We start from the raw sequence: 21,806 nt of genomic DNA on the forward strand, positions 1-21,806 counted from the left end.
GGATGAAGCCCTCAGGCATTTGGTGTTTAGAGGTCAGGGAGATGAGAAATCCCAGCAAAGACAAGTGTAGTGAGGAAAGAGTAGTCAGGTGAAGATGTGAGCAAGAGTGAGTCCTCTCTTCTAGGATACGTCCCAGAGGTGAAGTGAGAGCATGACCAAGAATTAACCCATGGGAACTGGGTAGTGATGGCACATGCCTTTTATCCCAGTACTCAGGAAGCAGAGGCGGGAGGATCTCTGAGTTCGAGGCCAGCTTGGTCTACAAGAGCTAGTTCCAGGACAGGCTCCAAAGCTACGGAGAAACCCTGTCTCAAAAAACAAAACAAAACAAAAAATTAACCCATGGGTTTGACGGTATGGAGATAATGATGACCTTGATGGGATGCTATTTTAGTGTGGATTCAGGAGGAAGCAAGAAGAAGTAGATTGGTATAAGTAAGTTTTTTTTAAAAAAAAAACCAAAAGTTTACTTAAATGGAAGGGGCAGTGTGGATGTTCAGCTGGGAAGGAAGGGAGGTCAAGTGGGAGTTTAAGACGGCAGAGGGATGATCTGTTGAGATGACTGTGGGGATAATGAGACTGACTTGACATGCTTCTCAGGAAACCTTGGTGCTCAAGAGAGTTGGTTTGAACTGGTTGGTGTGTATTCTGCCTAAGGTGTGGAAAGATGAGGTCAGGACCCATACTGCAGAGGAGCAGAGCCCACCAAGAGTATTAGCAGTGCCTTCTGGTGGCTTTCTACTTGCATGGACTGGTAGGACTGTGATTCTGCAGGAGGAGTCACTTGCAGGCAGAACAGAGGTGACAGATGTTCCTCATGTATTCTGAAGTCTTAAGAGATCTTACAGGAGCTCCACCAAGTGTCCACGAGGTCCAGTGAAACTGTTTCCCATGAGGGAGGAACTGGTCGAGTTATGGGCAAAACTTGAGTGTCTTTCTCATCCCAACAAAACAACACCTCACCTCACCTCCGAGACGTCTTCTATCTTCCTACTTCCACAGCATGGGCGTGGTTCCAGTAATGCTCTGGCGGTCCTGGCATTAGCACCACCAGCCACGTGGGAAGCTGAAAGGCTTCCACCCTGCTTTAGTTCTCTCGCATGCCTGGTTCTTGTCTACCTAAGGCCATGAGTTAGCCTGGTCTCTACTGCTGTGTCAGCCTTGCCCACTCTTCATCTTCAGAAAAGCAGACCAGCCCCGCTGCCAGCATCAGTGCTCTCCAGCTTGTGTGCCTAGCATGTTGGCTTCAATGTCGGGGTGCAGATGCAGGGCACCTGCATTGTCACTTCCATAGTACCTGTTTCTTATGGAAGTACCTGATTTCAGAGAAATTCATGAGAAGAAATCTGCCATTATTAAAATGTTAATGAAAAATAAAGAAGCATAATAACAAAAGATATGCATCATTGTGCAAAGCCCCCCACATTCACCTCCAGAATGGCTCATTTGCCAAAACAGAATCAGGCTGTGCTGGGTGTTCAAAACACCTGGGTGTTCTTTTGTGGTGTCTCTTCTAATGCCCCCATGTGGTACAGGAAGTCCTTCTGTCCTTGTGATGCTTTTATTGGTTAGTGAATAAAGAAACTGGCTTGGCCTATAGCAAGGTAGAACTTAGATGGGAAAAACTAAGATGAATGCTGGGAGAAAGGGGGTGGAGTCAGGGAGAAGTCATAGAGCCACTGCTGGAGACAGACATGCTAGAACCTGGCTGGTAGACCACAAGTCTCATGGTAAAATATAATGTAATGGAAATGGGTTAAATTAAGATGTAAAGCTAGCCAATAAGAAGTTAGAGCTAATAGACTGAGCATTAATTTAATTAATACAGTTTCTATGTGGTTATTTTGGGAGTCTGAGTGGCCAGAAAATGAACAAGTGGCCTTCCTCCAACACCCATGATTTGCTCCACATTTCTCCTCCCATTTTATTTTTGATTCTCCTCATCTTTCTCTACTATCTAGTGTAGTGATCTCTGGGGACCCACACTAGACATTTTATATGGAACATTTTGCTGTTACCTGAAAGGGTATCCCTCTAGGTTCTACCAGCCTGATGGAAAGTTAATGAACACTTTTCTTTCTGGTAATATCTTTTTTATTTAGAATTTATTTTAGACTTTGTGTGTGTGTGTGTGTGTGTGTGTGTGTGTGTGTGTGTGTGTGTATTGGAACATATGTTCCATGGTTTGCATATAGAGGCCAAAAGACAACTTTCAGGAGTCAACTGTCTTCTTCCATTGTGTGAGTCCTGGTGGTGGAACTCGGGTCTTCAGACTTGGGGGCAGTTTCCTTTTTTTTAATGAGTCATCTCATCCACACATTAAGGAACACTGTTAAGAAGTGGTCTTCTGCCCCTAGCTTCACATAGGTGTCACTTATAATAAGACCTATAAGACTGGGGAGCATAAGATATGTGTTTATTAGGACATGGTTACTATTTATAAGCTGTATTTATGCAGCTAGATTAATGTTTTCAATAGTAGAGATATTTTACATGCTAATCACTTTTAATTTAATTTTAAATTATGTTTTTAAAAGTTTAGTTACTTTTTTCTTGTAATTAATGCTGACTTGTTTTTCCTTCCTTGCTAATAGATTTCTGTCCTAGATGAAACATGGACTGTATTCAGGCGTTACAGTCGTTTTCGAGAAATGCATAAAACATTGAAGCTAAAGTATGCAGAGGTGAGTTATGAAATGATTATTTCCAATTAAGAGCACTCATTTTATAAAGTAAGTGAGCTGATTGCATTAACTCATCCTCCCTTTCTCTCTCTCCCAACACTAGATCCTATCACCAACTTTGATTTCAGTTACTCCTCTGTCAAAGTTACTGTCTTCATTCTGTCCTATTCTGTTGTACAAAATTGAAAGATTTTTCTGAATACAAATTTTGAAAATATTAGAGAACTGAAGTCCATTCTTTATAAACATATGATTAGTTTGAGACATTTTAATTTAATTTATATCTTTTAAACAATAAGATCTACTAAAATGAGCCAGGTATGATGGAGCATGCCTTAATCCCAGCGCTCGGGAGGCAGAAGCAGGTGGATCTCTGAGTTTGAGGGCATCCTTGTCTACAAAGCAAGTTCCAGGATACCCAGAACTGTTACACAGAGAAACCTTGTTTCCAAAAACAACAGACAAAGCAAAGCAAACTACTAAAATGAAATAGTGACACATTTATTAGCTGGATTCACTTCTTTTTCTCTTAAAGACTCCATTCCTGCTTAGTCCTCTACTTAATGAGAAATCAAGTCCTGAGATTTTAGTTTGTCATCACACAATAAAGAAAAGGATAAATAGTAACATGAAATTATCTAGAAACAAGAAAGTATTGCTTAGATTGGATACTCGAGTGTATTGATACATTAATGATCTCTTTTGGAAAAAGACTGGATCTTAAAATAAGCTTAAGTTAAAAAAAATGTTGCTAGGCTGAACTGCATTCCCAGGTGCTCACAGTGACTGTACTCAGCAGCAGATGCTGTGTGAGGTTCAGCTCTGTGGGAATTTAGGTTGGACTGGCTGCAAACCAGTCAACAATCACTGTTCACTCTGTGCACGCTCACCAAGTACTTTCCCACCACTGTCTATAGAATCCAAGTGCCTGCTGGAAACATTCTGTAGTCTGAAATTTAGTCCAGTTTGAATCACATGAATAAGCCAATGCCTTTAACAGTTCCACAGCTTTTACCATCTCTTAACCATATAAAATAGAAGGTAACATTTTTTAAATATAATTATTGCTTGATTTGAAGACTCAAGGTAACCCAGTTAAAATCAAGCCATCTTTGAATTAAGGAGAAGCTTCTAGTGTGCATTATATAGTTCAGTATTCTCAAAAGGTTTTGTTCTAGAAGTAACCATATCTATTCAAGTCATGGAGTTTGCTTCTGGAGTTTACCTTCTTACCCCAAATTATTATTAACAATTAGCAGGAACATTGTTGTACACATACTAAATACACAGAGCAGCTTGATTTTAAAGTGAACTTGCAGCTCCTTAGCTTCCTAGTTATGAGTTACTACATCAGATCTTTAATAATGAGTAGATTTTTGCATATATTATGAATGTCACTAAAGCACCAGAGTAGCAAATAGAATAAGTGCTGTATTTGAAACAAAAGATGTAATCTACATGCATGTATACATGTACACATGCCATTTACTCCATGATTATTTTATTCCACTTCTTTAATTAGTTGAACTCATTCTGTATATTCAGTCCTCTAGCTTCCTATAGTACATAGTGGACAGGAGCAAAAGTCTTTGCTCTTACATATCTTAGATTCTTACAGAGAGAGCAGACTGTGAACTGATTGTCTCGAGGAAGGCTGTGTGGTAGGTGTCATTCTAGTTTAGTCTTCTACCTCTTAGGAAGAATATCAGTGAAGGGCAGTGGGGACAGAAGGTACTTAGTATGTTGATGAAAAGCCATCTCAGGTTGGGATCTTTTACCAGATGGAATCCAAGTTCAAGCGAGTGAAGAGAGATTCAGAAGAGTTTTAAGAGGGAGCAGTGTACATCTCTGTTGGTGTGCTTTTATTTTAGTGACAAAAGCCATCTGTAAAGATAGGATAAAAGAACACTTACCTGGCTTGGCATGATAGAGACTCTTAGGACAGGGGTTGCTTGGTATCAGGAAGGAGATTTGGACAGGGACTGTGGTGTGTAAAAGTCTTTCTGTGGTGGAGGATGTTTATGTAAACAACTTGACATATTATCTTCAAATGAAGAAAACCGAACTGGCTTTACTTGTTAGCCTTTTCATTCACAGATCTGTATTAAGAAACTCTATTGTGACTAGCTAAGAATAAGATAGTGACATTTTGGCTTCTCATGAATTAGAAAGGATGAACAATAAGCAGATCCCTTAGACACTTTCTGATAAAGTGAAGTACCACAGAGTTAATCAAACAGGATACCGGTACTGTGGCATACTAGCCAGGAAGCTGGCTAGTTTTTAACCAGGCAGGCCAGTCAAGACTCAAACAGATAGAAGCTGAGGTATGAATATTGTGAAGAAGGCAAGCATTGATATCTAGAGCTGAATACATCTTAAGTCAAGGAAAACAGCAGATACAGAGGTACTGGGGTGGGACCAAGTTTGTTATGATCCAAGAGCAAAAGGTGTGTGACAATGGCACATATGGTCAGGATGAGGGCAGAAATTGACATCGTGATCACTTAGGGTACTGAGCTGTATTCTTAATTGTGGATCAGTAAAACAAGGCAACAGAGTGACCCAGTGTCGCTGTTTAAATGTTATTTTAACACTCAAATGGAGAATGGATTCTAGGATGGCAGAGAGCTCAAATCCAGAATTATATTTTATAGATTAAGTTTGAAGATGTTCTTAAACACCCAGTGGAAATGTCAAGAAAGATGAAAGGTAAGACTTCAGTTTGTATAGGAAGCAATATGAACTTCTAAAGTAAAATTTGGCATTTAGATCAGCAATAGTGAAAACCCCTTTACTTCTGTTTTAATTGCTAGCCACAGTTCAGCATGTAGACCATTATATTCCTGACGTGTCTTCATAGGGGCCCCTTCCTAAACACAGCCTCAGGATTGAGATGGTACCCAAGAGCAAAAGTTGCTTTTCCACGTTGTGTCCAGTTTCGTGACTTATAATCACTTTATCCTGAGGACAAAATACATTAGTTATGAAGGAGGGCCCTGAGATGCTTGTATAAATGCATTTCACAGTGAACAGTTAACGGGAGTGGTGCTCTGAGACTGGCAGGCCTGGCGTGCAGGAAGGGAAGCTTTGGTGTGCTGTGTCTTTCAGCTGCCACAGCTAGTCACTGTCGGTGCTCAGCGACGGTGAGCCTGGTGCAGAGCTTTGTACCTCCTGCCACTTTCTGTCTGACTGCACTGTGCGCCCCGCGCTGTTCCTGGGTAACCAGAAGCACTTGCTTCCTGTTATGGGGCTAAAACCAGGGTAGGAAGTCAAGTACTTTGATTTAATTTCCTATTTATTCTTTTGTTGGTGACTGTGTGTGTGTGTGTGTGTGTGTGTGTGTGTGTGTGTGTGTGAGAGAGAGAGAGAGAGAGAGAGAGAGAGAAATGGTCTCATTATGTAGCCCTGGTTGACCATGCACCACACTATACTTGCCTTCATCTCCTTTTAATAAACGAATACTATTAAAATCTGGAATTTAAAAGAATCATGTTACATCTCAAATCTTTATAGTACCTTATTCTAATTCTATATTGATCTTACCCCATCAGAGTAAAGCAGTAGTTTCCATTTAACATTTCAAGGTGGAGCTTCAAGATTGAGTTGTTGTGTGGTCTGTACCTTCCAGTAAATTTGGATCTCTTTTGTGTGTCTCAGCCTCATGTCACTCCTTAAGTGTCTGTTGCATTTCAAGATTAGTACTATTTGCTGGGTTCTTGTTAAGTATTATTTCTGTCACTAGACTTCATACTGTCTCATCTCTGTCTGTAACCTTAATCTCCATCTTCTACATCCAAGTACTCTGGCCTAAAAACACCCTACTAGGCACATGACTTTAACATAGATGCTTCCGGTAAGCCACAGGTGTTATGCAAGGACCCTGGAACTCTCTCTCCTGGACACCTTTTTCATGGGCATGTGAGAATGCACCTTGTTTGCCCAACTCTGTCACCACATCGGGGTCATTCTTATTCTTGTCTTCATCGCATGAGTCACAGTGTCCAAAGATCAGGTTTTGGAATGATATACGTACAGTAAGTTTACTTATTACAAGGGTCTAACTTCTTGATCAATTGGGAAGAAAGTTGAAAAGCACAGTGGAATTCAAAATATATGGAATCTATAATATACTTGCTAAGATAATCCTTTGACACCTTAAAGCTTCAGTTTTAGTTACAGCCTGTAATCTTCTGGAACTCTGTCTAAAATTACATCCTGTTCTTTCACATTCCCTCTGGAGTGTGTTCTCTTGAGGACACACTCTAAAATAGTTGGATGTGACAGCTCCTTTTATGGAGATTTTGATGATGTGGTTTCAGTGATCCTTTTCAGGCTTCAGATAGATCCTAAGCACATGCTTAAAAATTGAGGAAGGTATACCAAAGTGTGTCTTGGTGGTGGTGGTGGGGATATAGGGTTTTCCTATTGTGGCTGGTGTCAAATTTACTATGTAGACAAGGCTGGCCCAAACTCATGGAAATCTATCTGCCTCTGTCTCCCAAGTTCTGAAATTAAAGGAGTACATCATTACACTAGGTAAATATACCAAATCTCCTCTGCAGTTTGTGTTAACCTAAGCCTCAGAGGTATCTATTTGCAGCATCTATCAGGGTTCCCTTGAGTCATCTATAGCTTTAGGCTCAACAGACTCCCAGGGGCTATTCAGAGCATTAGGGCCCCTGCCTCCCCAACTCCCACTGGCCTTCAGGCAGAAGCTATATGAGAGTCTCCAGCACTCTGCAGTCAGTATATGAGGCTGTCTAGTCGCTGTTCCCTTTGCCTTACATCTTACAGGTAATTGCATATGTATTTATAAGATGAGGCAACCATGGGCAGATAGGAGTATCTTAAACCTAGTATCCCATGCTCCAGTGGAGTCATTGTCTCCACAAGCAGAACTTGCACAGCCCCAACAAAAGGCATGTGATTATATTCGCCTAGAACAGAAAAGAAAACTGTGGCTTCCTGCTTGGATAGCTGTCATTCAACTTGTCAAGAAATACCTTATTTGGGTATAGGAGGGATGCCATTTTTACCATGAGCAGTATTGCCTAATAACTAAGTTGACTTAGCAGCTTTTCAGATTTATAGAATTCTATAGGACATTAGGTTAACTTCCAGATTTTTTCCTGTTGTGGGTCTTCTCTGGACATTCATGAACATATCTCTGTAACTTCTGGTCAACTTCTAAAACTTCTTCTGTGAAAAATTTCATAATTGCTCAGCTGTCCTTAAGCAACTAAAAAGACTGTTTTGAACTCAGGTAGGATTAGAGTCCTGAAGACCATCACCCCCGAGAGAATGTTCTAGAGCTCACATAGCCCCATTCCTGTGAGCAGTTATTTACTGTAATACATCTTCAAGGACAGCTACACTCTGATCACCTGACACCCCACAGGGGTTCTTTACAAACCTGTGGATAGTATGCCAATGACAACAATGAGGAGCTATTGATCACTAGAAGCCTGACATGTCTCCAATAAAGCAGAAGGAACCAGGGGTTTTTACAAGCAAAATAACTTATCCAGTTAAGCCTCTTGGCTCCATAAACCCAGAAATCGAGGGATTGAGGCTGAGAGGACAGAAAATTATAGTATGAGGCTGCATCCCACTGCCCAGCTAGCTTAACCCCTGAATTAACCACATGGAAATTGTATTAATTAAACACTGCCTGGCCCATTTTTTCTAGTCTCTTACTGGCTAACTCTCACATCTTGATTAACCCATTTTTATTAATGTGTATCATCACTTACCTGTGGCTTACCGGCATGAGTCTAACCAGCGTCCATCTTGGGCAGGAGAATCATGGCGTCTGCCTGACTGTGCTCTTCTTCCCACCATCCAGTTCTGTTTTTCCCGCCTACCTAAGTTTCTGCCCTATCAAAAGGCCAAGGCAATCTCTTTATTCAACCAATGAAAGCAACACATCCTACACCATTTCCCCTTTTCTGTTTAAACAAAAAAAATTCTTTCACTTTAACATAGTAAAATTACATATGACAAAACAGTTATCAAGCAAGAATTACAGTTACAATGTTTATATCTATTTTATCTTTTATCATAACTAAGGAAAATTATAATAATAACTATTCATTCATCAACTCCATCAAAGACTCCATAAGGATATAATATTACCTAAGTAAACAAGAAGTAAGCAACTTCCAAAATTCTAGAAATGACAGAGACATCTTGCTGCCTGTACAGTCACCCAAAATTTTTCTGTACTGTTGGGTCATCCATCTTCGGCCTTCAGGCCCGTAGTATCCAGCAGACTTTTCCATGAAGCAGGAAATTTCAAAGACAATTCAGTCACTTTCTTTTGTATCCCGCAGAATGTCTCACAGATTCTTTCATGAATCAGGAACTTTGAAGGATTATCTCACCTTTAGGCAAGTTCTGCAGTCCTCTCTCTGTGGATTCTTTGTGTCCAGTTTATGCAACAGTCCAGGCAAGAGCAGTTTCTTGCCCAAATGGCTAACCAACTCCATAAGGAGCCTCTTCGATGCCCAACTTCCTCTTGAAGTAGATTGGTACTGCCAGGAGCAAACATGTCTCATTATCATGAAAAATCCTAAGTTATTAAAACATTAAATGCCATGTTCTGTAGTCTTTGAAAGATATGAAGAATGCCTATCTGACTGAAATATCTCTATATGTCTAGAAAATCTAACATGACTACAAGCTTGACTATTATTGATGATTATCCATTAACAACCTATATTTCCTAATTATATATTACATTTTTAAATGAACTACACAATCACAATACCTTAATCAAGATCAGAAATACATGTACATATAACAAAATTGACCTTAAATTTATATCAACAAAGCAAAATTTACACCAATGTAAATTATTCATATCTATACCATATCCCCCTTTAAATGTAAAAGAACATTTATAAACAATATTTGGGAATATGGACATAGTTATTTCTCTCCAAACTGCTTTGTGCTGAATGGGGGTGCTGTTAATCAGATTTTTCATGGTATAACCTGTGTGTTAGGTTCATCTCAGTCGGCAGTTGAGTGAAGTAATTTTCTGAAGGTGTTCATGGTGATTTTTGAGGAGGGCATGGTCTGTCATACCATATTGGTCTAGAAGCAATCCACAGGGTCTTATCTTTTGTGAAAACAAAAGAAGAACCTCTTTTCCAAAGCACCATATCCTTAGACCCAAATTCTGAAGTCAAGATAGCTTTATAATATACATGTTGGATTAGTTTAGCAGACTACACAATGAAATGTCTTTCTGTATTTAGCTCCTTCGCAGTCAAAAACATTCAAAGAAAACGCAATAAACATAACCAACAGTCTCTGTGAATTTTCCATTTTTACATGGCTTATTTTTCTTTATTTCTTTTAATCTATAACTATCTGTACTCTGTCTCTTTAAAGACTTTACCCTTTTTTTTAAGGCATTAACTTTATTCTCTATATTTTTTTTCTTCTCTCTCCCAAGCCTACGTACACCCATCCAACACTGTGACCCATTTAGAGGTCTTTTATGTCTGAATCTGTCCTATTGTGAATCTATAATTCTTTACTATCCAGAAGCACTTCTTAAAATGCTAAGCACTTCTTAAAAACTTAACTTGCACCATGTATGGGTAATACAGTACTGCCTGTTTCCTGCCCAGCCTAAACCTTAACTGTGCTGTTATGATAATTACGATAGTTCCTGCCTGAGGTCAGCACAGTTCAGTGTGGTGGAGCTGCTCTGCTCCTGTCTCAGAGCCATTTGGTGCCCCTGAGCCTTGCACAGTTCCAGGCACACAACCAGTCCACATTGCCATCAAGCATGCTGTAGCACTTTACTCACAAAACCCCATCCAAATTCTCTCTCCCACAAGAGACAGAGGTCGTGTTAGGAGCATAGCCCAGAAAGCTGGCATTTAAAAACTGTGCAGCCTTTTTTTTTCCGCCTCCAGGTAGGAGCCACACTCAGCACTTTAACTCTGAGGATGAGCTTTTGTTACAGCCAAATCTGCCAGGCAGAGCACTGCACTGCCTGGAAATATCTCTATGTATGGTGGCGGGAATCTGCCATGCTCTCCCACCTGCCCAAGCCTAATAGACCTGATTTCACCGCCTGCCCAGGCAGGAAGATCCGAGCCACAGGCATGGTCTCAGGTGCTTTGTTCACGACCCTGAGTATACTCACAAACATCTGGGCCCACAAATGCTCCGTAGCCAGAGTTTGCACTGGTGGCAGGATCCAGGAAGTCTTGTTTTAAAATGGCGCGGCTTTTTTCCTGCTGCTGTTGCTGAGTCGGGAAAATTTCTCTGTGGAACCCCGCCAGCACACAGCAAAAAGTTGTGTTAAACTCTTTATTTGTGTCTAGAATTCCTTTTAAAACCCTCTCAGGTTTTATGTGGCATTAGTTAACCACGATGGGCACCAGATAATGCACAAAACAATTCCACACCAGTTTGGATTCAAAGGGTTATTTATTTGAGGGGGAAAAAAGCTTACAGAACACCATCCTACATGACAGCCAGGAAAGGAGTCTAGTCACTGGAGCAAGAGAGCAAGCAGAGGGCTGCCGCTGCTTTTTAAACAGAAAGAGACCACGCCCCAGTGGACTGATATCTCAGTGGCTATTGGCTGAAGGAGCAGAAGGAGCTCCCACAGCAGGAAACAAAGCTTTAGACCTTTTCTTTCAGGACAGTGACAATACAACTTTCCAAAGGAGGAAAAATGAAATTGGAGTTCTAAGGCAAGGTTTCTCTGTGTAATAGCCTTGAATGTCCTGGAACTCACTTTGTAGACTGCACTGGCCTCAAGCTCACAAGAGATCTGCCTGCCTCTGCTCCTCTAGGGATAGGATAATAAGTGTGCTCTGCTGACCGGCTTCTCTAGGGATAGGATTATAAGTGTGCACTGCTGACCGGCTTCCTTGGTGATAAAGGGGAAGAGCAGCACATGGTTGTAGAGCAGACACCAGGTGGTTCCTCTTCTCTCAGAACAAGTGGGCTGTCTTCCTACTGAAAATGTTGCACTATTTGGGGATTGTGAATTTGTCATTTTTTATTTATGCATTTTCTTTAATATTAGCAGTTTTTTCCCAAATCCACATGGGCTGGTCCTTTTGTTTTGAATTAATTTGACCCCGTGGTGTACTGACATGTATTATACAGGCCAACAGTTCCTTCTGGTTTTCATTCCCTGCTTCTTCCATTGACCTTAATCAGAATCTTAATCAGATTAAACCCCCTGTTTTTAGATTCTACAATTATGAAATGATAATGCCACAGCTAGTCTGTCAGAGATGGTGGCAGCCTCCCATAGACTGCAGTCCGCTCTGAAGGATGCTGCAGCATCTGTCAGACTGCATATCTTTCAGAATCTACCGCACAAATCATTTCCACAGTGCTCTTTTGTGTACGTATGAAAATCATATTCTTTTACTTTACTGAAATCAGTGTGTCTTTTAAATATCAGCCAAGTTGTGTCCTCAGGAACAGAGCTCCCTTTATGTTTTCTCTCACTCCTCTGAAAAGGAGGTAGAATTACTGTTTATGTCTAGAGTCCATGATGTGCATTGATGGGTCCTGATGCAGGCCAAATCTGATGTGCACTGATGTGTCTGACACAATCAGAATCTGGTGTGTACTGATGGCTCTTGATGCAGTCTAAGTTTAAGAATCATGTTCAGTAAGAAGCTAAAAGGAAAAAGACAAGCATTTAAATGTGCACCACTTCTCAGCCATTAGAATGAGTAGCAAAGGCTAAGCACGACCCCACCCTGGCTTTGTGTGCAGCTGTCCTAGGTACTGGTGCTGCTTAATGAACACTTTTTTATAGGACCAGAAATTTCGTACTCCCAAGAGACATGGAAAACTGGTGTTTGTAGCAGGTTCAAAGGTGATGCCTATTGCCCACCATTCTAATGGTCTTTGTTTCAGTCCACTTACCTAACAACTCTCCCTTCAGAGTGCCTGGACCTCCAGGAAACTGCCCCAGACTGAATTTTTGTGCCCTTCAACATTCATGTGTGAAATTACTCCATACTTACCGATATCATAGTGGGACCTATGGGGCGTGATTAGGTCATGAAGGTGAAGTTCAGCTGAAAGTAATTAGTGCTCCACTCAACAGAGCAAAGGCTGCTTAACCACTCTCTGCTTCCAGAGGAGGGCAACAAAGATGGCGTTTGTGATGAACAGCCGTCACCAGACACCAGATTTTCTTTACTTTAGTCTTGAATTTCTCCATCTCAAGAAGTAAATTTCTGCAAAAACATTACCCCGACTAAGGTAACTTCGTACAGTGGCAGGTGGAGACTAAGGCATGTGCCATAATTCAGGAAAGCCTTATGAGGAAAGCAGTTGAGTGTTGCAGTTGATTGAAGACTATTTTGTAGCTCTCTCCTAGAAAGAATTCTAAAGCCAGTTCATGCTGGATGCCCACAGGCAAAGGAATGGTCAATGGAAATTGGACATTCTGTGTTAACATATATAGTCAAGGAACCCAAGTGGTGACTCAGCACTTAAGAGCACTGGCTACTCTTTCAGAGAACCTACTTCAGTTCTTAGGACCCACACTGTGGCTCACAACCATGTGTAACTCCAGTCCCAGGGGATTCAATGCCCTCTTTTTGCCTCTGGGCACCAGGCATGCACGTGGTACACAAACATATATGGAGGCAAAATACCAATACACAAAAAGTCAATAAAATTACTCATACACACACACACACACACACACAATTAAAGCAAGTACTAAGGGAACTTAGTTGATGTTCCTGGTGATGATAAGTTACATGGAGTAGGCCAGGCTGCCTGTCTGGGCCATAACTAACTCATCTCTTGAAGATAAGTGAGCACAGAAGTTCTGGAGTGTCAAACACAGTCCTTCTCTATCACCTACATCCCTAAAGAAGCTCCTTTCTCCTTACAAAGCTGAGTAAGATTAAATAATTTTAGAATCTTCTACTAAAACTGGTAGGTTACTGTGCTAGAGAAATAGTTTTGTGTCCCATCTGCTGTTCTCTGGGTGCCCAGTGAGTACTACTGGGAAGGAAGAAAACAGTTAGACAAGAGCTTATTTCATTTGTATGTGGACTTTCAGTTTGTGCACATAGAACCATTTCTCACCTTTATTTTCCAAGTAATTTTCCCAAAGCAGCGCCAAATAAAGATGATAAAAGAAACCAAATATTGGCCTCATATTTGTGTTGGAGAGCTATTTACCATCCATCACTGCAATCCTTTCTAAATAGGTTTATATCCAGCATTCCAAATTTAATATAAAAAATTGCAGATGTACTCAGTTCCCAAATTATAATGCTACCAACTGTAGCCACGGGAACATCCAGTAAGCTTCCAATAAATTCAGTTTTACAAAGCTCTTGGCCTCCTTGAATTTTTAAATAGTAAATAGCTGTGTAGACAAAAATAGAAGGCAGCCAGTTTTCTGACCTCATTTGTTATCGTTGAAGCCCAGGTAACTCTGAGTGGTTTATACCACACCGTCCTCTCAGCTTGGTGGATAGATGGTGTTAAATTCACTTCTTTCGGGCGTGAGTAGAGAAACAAAGACCAACTGAATTACCTGGAAGGTTTTTCCAAAATATATGGAAAGCAACCATAGACTAGGAAATGTCAATTGTGTAGACTTTATGTCTGCTTCAGGAGTGTGTAGTAATGGAGCGGCCTCCCCTGGATGGGGCTCTCTGGACCACTAATTAAAGCATGTCCATCTTGGCAACACTAGTTGGTTTTCTTATTATCGTGGGTCTGTAGCTAAATACTGATAGTCAGTGAGGAATACTCTCAACATTAACAAAGAGACAGGCTGAGGCATGAACAATGAAGGAGTCTTGAGTCACTAGAGGTATGGGCTTGAATTTTCCTGTCTTATGTGGCAAGGAAGGATCGTTAGATAGCAGCTAGAAACGATTTGCAGATATAAAATACGCATTTGAAAGTGCCTTCATGACAGAGCAGCCCAGCTTTCCATTTTAGAAATAAGAAGCCAAAGAAAGACCCAGAGAGAAATCTGCTAGAAGTCATATGAAGAATTTAAAGTGAACATGGCCGTGGCTGCTGGTCCCATACTCTTTGTGAGCCTGCCTCTCCATGACTGTGTTTGCTGTAGATGAGAACCCTTGCATAATGCTGCAGAGGAGTCCGACCGTCACAGCATTTATTCTCTTTAAAAATTTGCCCATAGCAAGTCCCCGTAGATACTAACTTAGATAACCAGAAACTGTGCCCTTCTTTTGAATGTCATTGCAGTGACATGTTCTGGCCTGTTTCAGTCCTGGAAAGAGACAATAAACATCATAGAAAGGGCTGGGAAATACAAGCATTGAAGTTAGTTCAACCTCTTATTTATTCTGCAAAACTCAATATTTAATATTCACAGATATGACTGTATTTCTTTCAAAAATTATTGCAACTTACATGAATGTTATCGGGTCTGTCTTTACTGGTTCACGCCTGAATGGAATTAACACTAGCGTTAGGAAGAGTGAGACTCTGTGTGGGAAAATTACTCTGTACCAAATATAGCTAGAAGTCATGCAGCCCTATCTACGCTCCCAAACCTGATTCTGTGCCAGAAATGCCTCAGTGTTGGAGCATTTTTGGTCAGAAGAGAAGAGCAGTTTGTGTTTGTGATTTATCCTATTTGGATTTGTTTGTTGACTGACCCATGCACAGAGTCCTGCCTTGTTATTCCTTCAGTGGGTGTTTTCACAAGGGTTAAGTATGTGCTCAGACTAAGAGGGCACGGGTCAGGTGCTCATAAATCTTATGTGCAATGGGTAGAAGCCACCCCATCAAAGGTCTGCAGGTGGCTCAGTGCTCCTGATGGGCCGATGCTGCGTGCCACTAACAAATCAACCTAGGGAGAGAATTGCTTTTTTGTTTGTGAGTGTATTTCTTAGTGACAGCTGTTCTTATAAGGCCTTGGGAGCTGCTATTAATATTGAGTAGTCAAAAATGCTTCTGTCTAGTCAACTGTGAGAATTATGGCAATCTTTTGATGAGTTTTCTTTATTTGCATTTCTCAAAAGCTGGGGTGGCTGAAATTTACAGCCATAAGCCTGCAGGGTACAGCTGTCTCTAAAGCTGCTGGTTACGTGTAGGTGTGTCTTCATGGAAAAGGCAGGCTGGCATTGACTTCACCAGTGACGGTGCCACATTCTATCTTTACAACTTGAATGGGGGCTGGAGCGTGGATTCTAATTGGTCTTAATAATAAAAACCCTGGAGTCAGATATTAGCGGGTGAAAGCCAAAAGATCAGAGAAACAGAGCAGCCAGCCACTAGTTCTTAGCTCTACGAAATCTTCAGACCGAATGGAGTATCCTGTCTCTAAAAGTCTTCAGACTGAATGCCGTCTCTATGAAACCTCAGAGGGAATCCTGAGCTCCTGTCTCCTCCCGCCTCAAATTCCTCTCTCCATACAGCTTTATCATCACCCACTTCCAGTCTCCACCTCCCCAGTGCTGGGATTAAAGGTGTGAGCCACCACCACTTAGCTGTTTCTTTTACACTGATTCAGTCTCGCTTAGCCCAGGTGGCCTTGAACTCACAGACATCCACCTGCTTCTGTCTCCTGAATGCTGGGATTAAAGGTGTGTGCCACCACTGCCTGGCCTCTATGGCTAACTAACATGGGTGTAGCTCAATACTCTGATCCTCAAACAAGCTTTATTTGTTAAAACACAAACAAAATATCACTACAGTAGGTGGATAGTTAAGTAAAAAGGAATGGCAATACACATGTTCGAACAAAGTCACATGATTTCCTTGTATTAGTAAAGACCCCAGCTGTCTTAGTACTCAGTTTTCCTTCAGTGATTCAGTTGATCTACTTTACTCTTAAAAATCATAAAGCATAAGCAGGGCTTTCCTTTACTCATTTTCTACATTTTAAGGCTGCCGTTATTTCTATCTGGTGTAGTAACAATGCCACTTAGGAAACCCTTCCCTGTCTTGTTGCCTCCAAGACTGCCTAGACTTCCCAACCCCCAGTGAACTTGGCCAAGAGGAAAAGGTTTTAATGGAAGCAAACTTTTCTGTTACATTGAGCTTGCCTTTCCGATGGCAGCAGCCTGGCTGACCTGTCTTACCGATGTAATGGACACTGAAGCAGAGTCTGAACTTGATGTCTCTGAAGAAACTTGGGCTAGGTCTGCTCCCAGGGAGTCAGAAAGAGAAAGGTTAGACTAGCATACACATGAAATGTTCACTCGGGTCAGTAAGATATACCACAGTGCAGCAGACAGAATCCTGGCTGTATTTCTAATATGCATGCAAATGCATATACTTGATAGATGGATAAATAGATACTTAGTGTTTCTGGTCTCCCAAGCTGTAGTTGCATAACTACATAAAATGTCTGTGCTAGTCCTGAGTGCCTGTTAATCATTTTACTCTTGTGAATGTTGTTCATACAGCTCTGTTTTTAACCTGACACAGTCTGTTGCTACTCATTCAGAATAAAGTTAATTACCTGGTTTGAGGATTCTGCGTGTACTAAGAAAAAAACAAATTCCGTGGGAAATCAGTAGACCTCAATATACTGGTTTCATTTTTCTAATTTTCATCCTTTTGTCTTTAGAATGTTTTATTTACTGAATTGCAGAGCAAGTTTGTTGTTAATGTTTCTCTTAGACAAAAGAATGTGCTATTTTAATCCTCATCTATTTGTTTCCAGTATTTTGCTCTGCATAATCAAATTTCATAATTATGCAAAATAGGCCACAGAGCTGTTGTAAAATTTCTCCCAACCTGTCATATCTCCCACAAACACTCAATTTATTTGACCTCAGTCATCATTTTTACCTTTAATATACAGTTTTTCCAGAAGAGCTCAAATGCCTTCACATCATTTCCCACTCCTGCTTGGAGGGTAATGGTGATAGCAGGAAAAGATGCCGTTTTGAGTGGTTTCTCATGAATACTGAGTCCCCATTCGTGCCTGTCCTTTTATGTTCTATAACCTCATGGAAACCAACATGTTCCCTTATTACATTGGGCTTCATCCTTGCTGCCATCTGAGCCTCCCTTCAGGTGAGAATGCTGTGAGGGCTTTAAAGGAAGTAAGATGCACTCCTGGAGAGCATACAGTAGAGCCAAGATAATGGGTGAACCCTTGCCGTGTGTCTGAAGTGCCACTTGTGGCTCAGTGTAGAGAAATTTTAATCACCAGAACCTGAGTTACAGGGTTTCAGCTGAGGAGACGTGAGCATCCCTGCTCAGCTCCTTCACTGAACAGATAATGAAACCGGGACCTAGAGTGTTCTGCAAGTTAATCTCCATTCTATAACCCATGATGTGCTGAACTGAGATTTGAAATCCAGTCACCCCCAATCATAGGTTTTTAAAACAAAAAGACATATGGTGTTCATTTAACTATTCCATTAAATTTATAAAAAGAATAATCGTTTGTATTGTTTCCATAAAAATGATGCATGCTCGTTTATAAATATTGTACATGATAAAAGAAAAAGAAGAGACCAGCGGGTTACCCAGTCTTTCTCTAAGCATAATGAATGTTCCTGCCTAATGAATACAATCTTATTATTGAAATGTATAGGCACAGATAAAGGGATGGATACATAGATGATTAAAAAGAAATTAAAGAGAACAGAGCAAAGAATGAAGCAGCTTTTAAACACTGTGTCCATTCTAGACATGCTGTTTCAAGTATAAGCATCCAATTGAATTTGACTTGCATTTAACAGAAGCAAAAGAAAAGAAAGCAAAACTGAAGAAGGTGCTGGACTTGAGAGTGTCTCTACCACGTGATATAAGTCCTCTAAAACCAATGTGACTTCTAGGAAAAAGATTATTGCAAAATTACTGTTAAAGTTGTCACAGTTTTCAAATACTGTGTTTATATCTGCAAACTATAAATTGACTGTCCTAAAGTAAACATAAATTTTATGCCTACTCCAAGTTTTAAAAGTTATTATTTCCATACTATCAGGCTTTTTAATATCCACATTCTTTTGTAATGAACCTTTGATAAATCATCTGTGTAAGTTTTAATAGAGCCAATGTCCTTTATCCTGGTTTTCTACTACTGAGAGCTCTCTTCGGCTGACTTTTGGCTGGCTATTATCACCAGTGTGTTTGTGAAGCTCCACCCTGAAGTCTTTCACGTTCCTTCTTGCCTGTTTGAAGATGCCTCGCCATGGCTTTCTGCCCCCCCACCACATGCTGGGGGGATTTTTTTCTCCTTGCTGGACAATGACATGTTAGTTGAGATCCTAGAACTTAAACTCCTGGAGACCTGACCCCTAAGCCTAGCCCTTCTCAGCTCTCTATCAATCATACAAGGCTGGGCTGAGCCTACAGCGCTGCTGTCAGAGTTCAAGGCTCCAGCACCCATCTGTGCTGTTGGGGGTCAGTGACATGACATGTGACTCCACTTCTCTGCTTGTCTAAGAATGCTTGTTGATTTCCTGGTTTAGCATTTTTTCCTATGTGGTTGGAGAAGTGCTGCTTTCCAAATTCCTTACATACAGGATCAGAAACCATAAGCCTCACTGTGGAAGGTTTAGAACACAGGAAACAGTGGTGAAGATAGTCTAGAGGGTTCTCAGATACCTTGCTGGTTTCCCCTCTGTAACCTCTGCCCCACTGGAGTAGCACAGTTGGCACCACCAGCCAGCATGGGTGTACTACTGTTGACCCCAGGCTGTACAATATTTTTTCCTCCTGGGATCCCATCTAAGATCCTATACTACATTTATTCCTTGTTTCCCTAGACATCTCCTTCTGTGACAATTTTAAGTACATAGCTTCTCATATAATGGCTTCAGTACTGGTCAGAAATTTTACAGAATGTTCTCAGTTGAAATTTTTGTCATGTTTTCTCGTGACTGGGTGAGGATTATAGGTTGGGGAGAGGCAGGTGACAGCAGTGAAGTCTCATGCCATCACTTCCTGTCAGTATGAGCCGCCAGTTTTGACACTGACCTGATCATCTGGCTGAGGTTTCTCCACTGTTGAGTGTATTGCCCTGCAGGCCTGCCCACAGGCCTTTCTGTACTGATCTTTGGAGCATGTCACCATGCAGCCAGTGTATGTCTTAGGGATGGAAAGACTGCACTTCCCTGAGCTTCCTGCATCTTCGCAAACCATGTAGAATCCTGCACGAGAACTCATTTATCTGGTCTTCCCTTTTGACTTATTTATCAATTATTTAGTCGTTATATTCTGGCTTCTAGACCAGTGCCCTTATTTTCCTTCTTTTGCATTTCAACTACCTCCAGCTGTGGCCACTAAGAGACCATGCTATGGTTTTGAGTTCTTCTCATCTTGTAACTTCTCTGTCCCAGACCTAGAACAAGCCATTCCTCCAGGGCTGGCTTATTCCTCAGCCTGCATACTATATGCCTCTTGGGTTTGTTGTTGTTGTTGTTGTTTGAGACATGATTTGTGTGCTTTGTATGTAACTGAATAGTCACTTGTCTGAGATAGTCTAGTCCTTTGACTATCTTAACATATGTGTTCATCATCTGACATTTAAATAAATGTTTTATCCAACATAATCCAAAGCCATGACTTTATTTTTGTGGGAAAGTACCATTATATGGAGGTAATAGAGAGGAGGAAAGCAAGGTGTGAAAGTAACTTAGAATTTTTAAAATGTTCCCATCTTCTCTCTCCTCCCTCTCTACCTTCTCCCCGCTTCCTCCATCCCTCCCTCTCTCAGGTATTCAGGGCAGTAGGATCACTGGCTGTGGATGGTAAAGATTCAGGCCTGGCTACTGGCCCTATCTCTGTCTAGCACCAGAGGCCTAGGATCTGCAGACTTTTTTTTCTGCAACCTTGCCTGCTTCCCCAGAGGCACCCTTAGCTTTCCCATGTACCAAGATACATAATCTTTATCTCAGTGTGGCTGGAAAGCCTGAGGGTGTGGGTGATTGCTTTCCTGGGTAGTCTGCCATATCATAAGGTGGGTAAGGTATAATGGACAAGATTCTGGGTAACCTCTTCAACACCCTGTCCCCTCCTCAGGATGCTAATCCAGAGTGCTCCCTGGCTTGAATTGTAACAGTCCCCCCTGAATTACAGACAGTTTTTTGCCACTTCTCATTCTTTGGTTTTTGGGGGGTGCTTTTGGAGGAGGCAAGCAGGGCACAAAGATATTTGTCTGTGTCTTTAGGCAGAACCGTTCTGCTCACTTTAGTGCTTTGTCGAAATTGTTCTTGGTGCCATTGTGTTTTCAGCATGAGATGCTCAATGTGGTACAGGGTAAATACTGTGCTTGTTTCTCATGAAACCATATAGGAAGAAAGAGGACTTTCCCCACTGGTACTAAATGCCAAATGCTGTCAACATTTTATATAAATCGGAGAGAATTACCCAAGTTGCCCTGAAAGTCAGTTGTTCTGAGGACTACAGAACTTCAGGGACTTTAATCTTTTTGAACTACAGGACACTGAGCTTTCTTTGTCAGCAGTTACAAAGGGAAGCAAAGGGGAGCTTGTTCACCCGCAGTTTGTTTTTGACAGGATTTCACATGAAAAGCAAATGTAGATGGTCTGCTAGATTAGAACAATGAGGTTCTGAAAACTGTAATATGAACATACAAAGTTCTTGAGAGGCAGAGGGAAAGTATGCCTGATAAGACTGGTATTGGATTTTAAATTTTCTTCTTAGCACAAGGAACCAGAACAAGAAAGAAAACCCAGTGTTACTGGGTCATGAGTGAAGACTGGAAGGATCTCCAGTGCCTGTAGTTGTTTTGTTTTTTGTTTTTGTTTTACTCTTTGGGGGCCCGCCATCCAGCTCCCAAATACATACATGGAAATGTATTCTTACTTATGAATGCTCAGCTTTAGCCTGGCCTGTTTCAAGCCAACGTCTTTAACTTTAATTCGCCCATTTCTGTTTAACTCCATTTTGCCTCTGGGCTTTTTACCTTTCTTCATTTTACATATTTTCTTCCCTTCTTATTCCATGACTGTTTATGTGGCTGTGTGGCTGGCCCCTGGTGTCCCTTCTCCTCCTTTTTTTGCTCCTTGCCTTCTTCCTTAGATTTCTCCTCCCATTTAGTCTGTCTGCCAGCCAGCCCCTCCTAGTTCTCTCTCCTCCCCAGCTATTGGCCATTCAGCTCTTTATTAAACCAATCAGGTGGTTTTAGAC

At 41.2% G+C, this 21,806-nt stretch overlaps 1 protein-coding gene across 3 annotated transcripts in view; it reads left to right on the forward strand.

The window, feature by feature from the left end:
- The window catches only part of Kif16b (kinesin family member 16B), a 270,207-nt gene that overhangs the window by 213,632 nt on the left and 34,769 nt on the right, over nucleotides 1–21,806 (forward strand). For all 3 annotated transcript variants that reach the window (XM_048455472.3, XM_048455468.3, XM_048455469.3), the window contains one exon: nucleotides 2,595–2,684. In XM_048455472.3, the coding sequence (XP_048311429.3) occupies nucleotides 2,595–2,684 (90 nt within the window). The remainder of the gene's footprint in view (nucleotides 1–2,594; nucleotides 2,685–21,806) is intronic.

Source organism: Myodes glareolus, chromosome 10 (genome assembly GCF_982192425.1).
Source record: "Myodes glareolus chromosome 10, mMyoGla1.1, whole genome shotgun sequence".
In the NCBI taxonomy this organism is placed as follows: Eukaryota; Metazoa; Chordata; class Mammalia; order Rodentia; family Cricetidae; genus Myodes; species Myodes glareolus.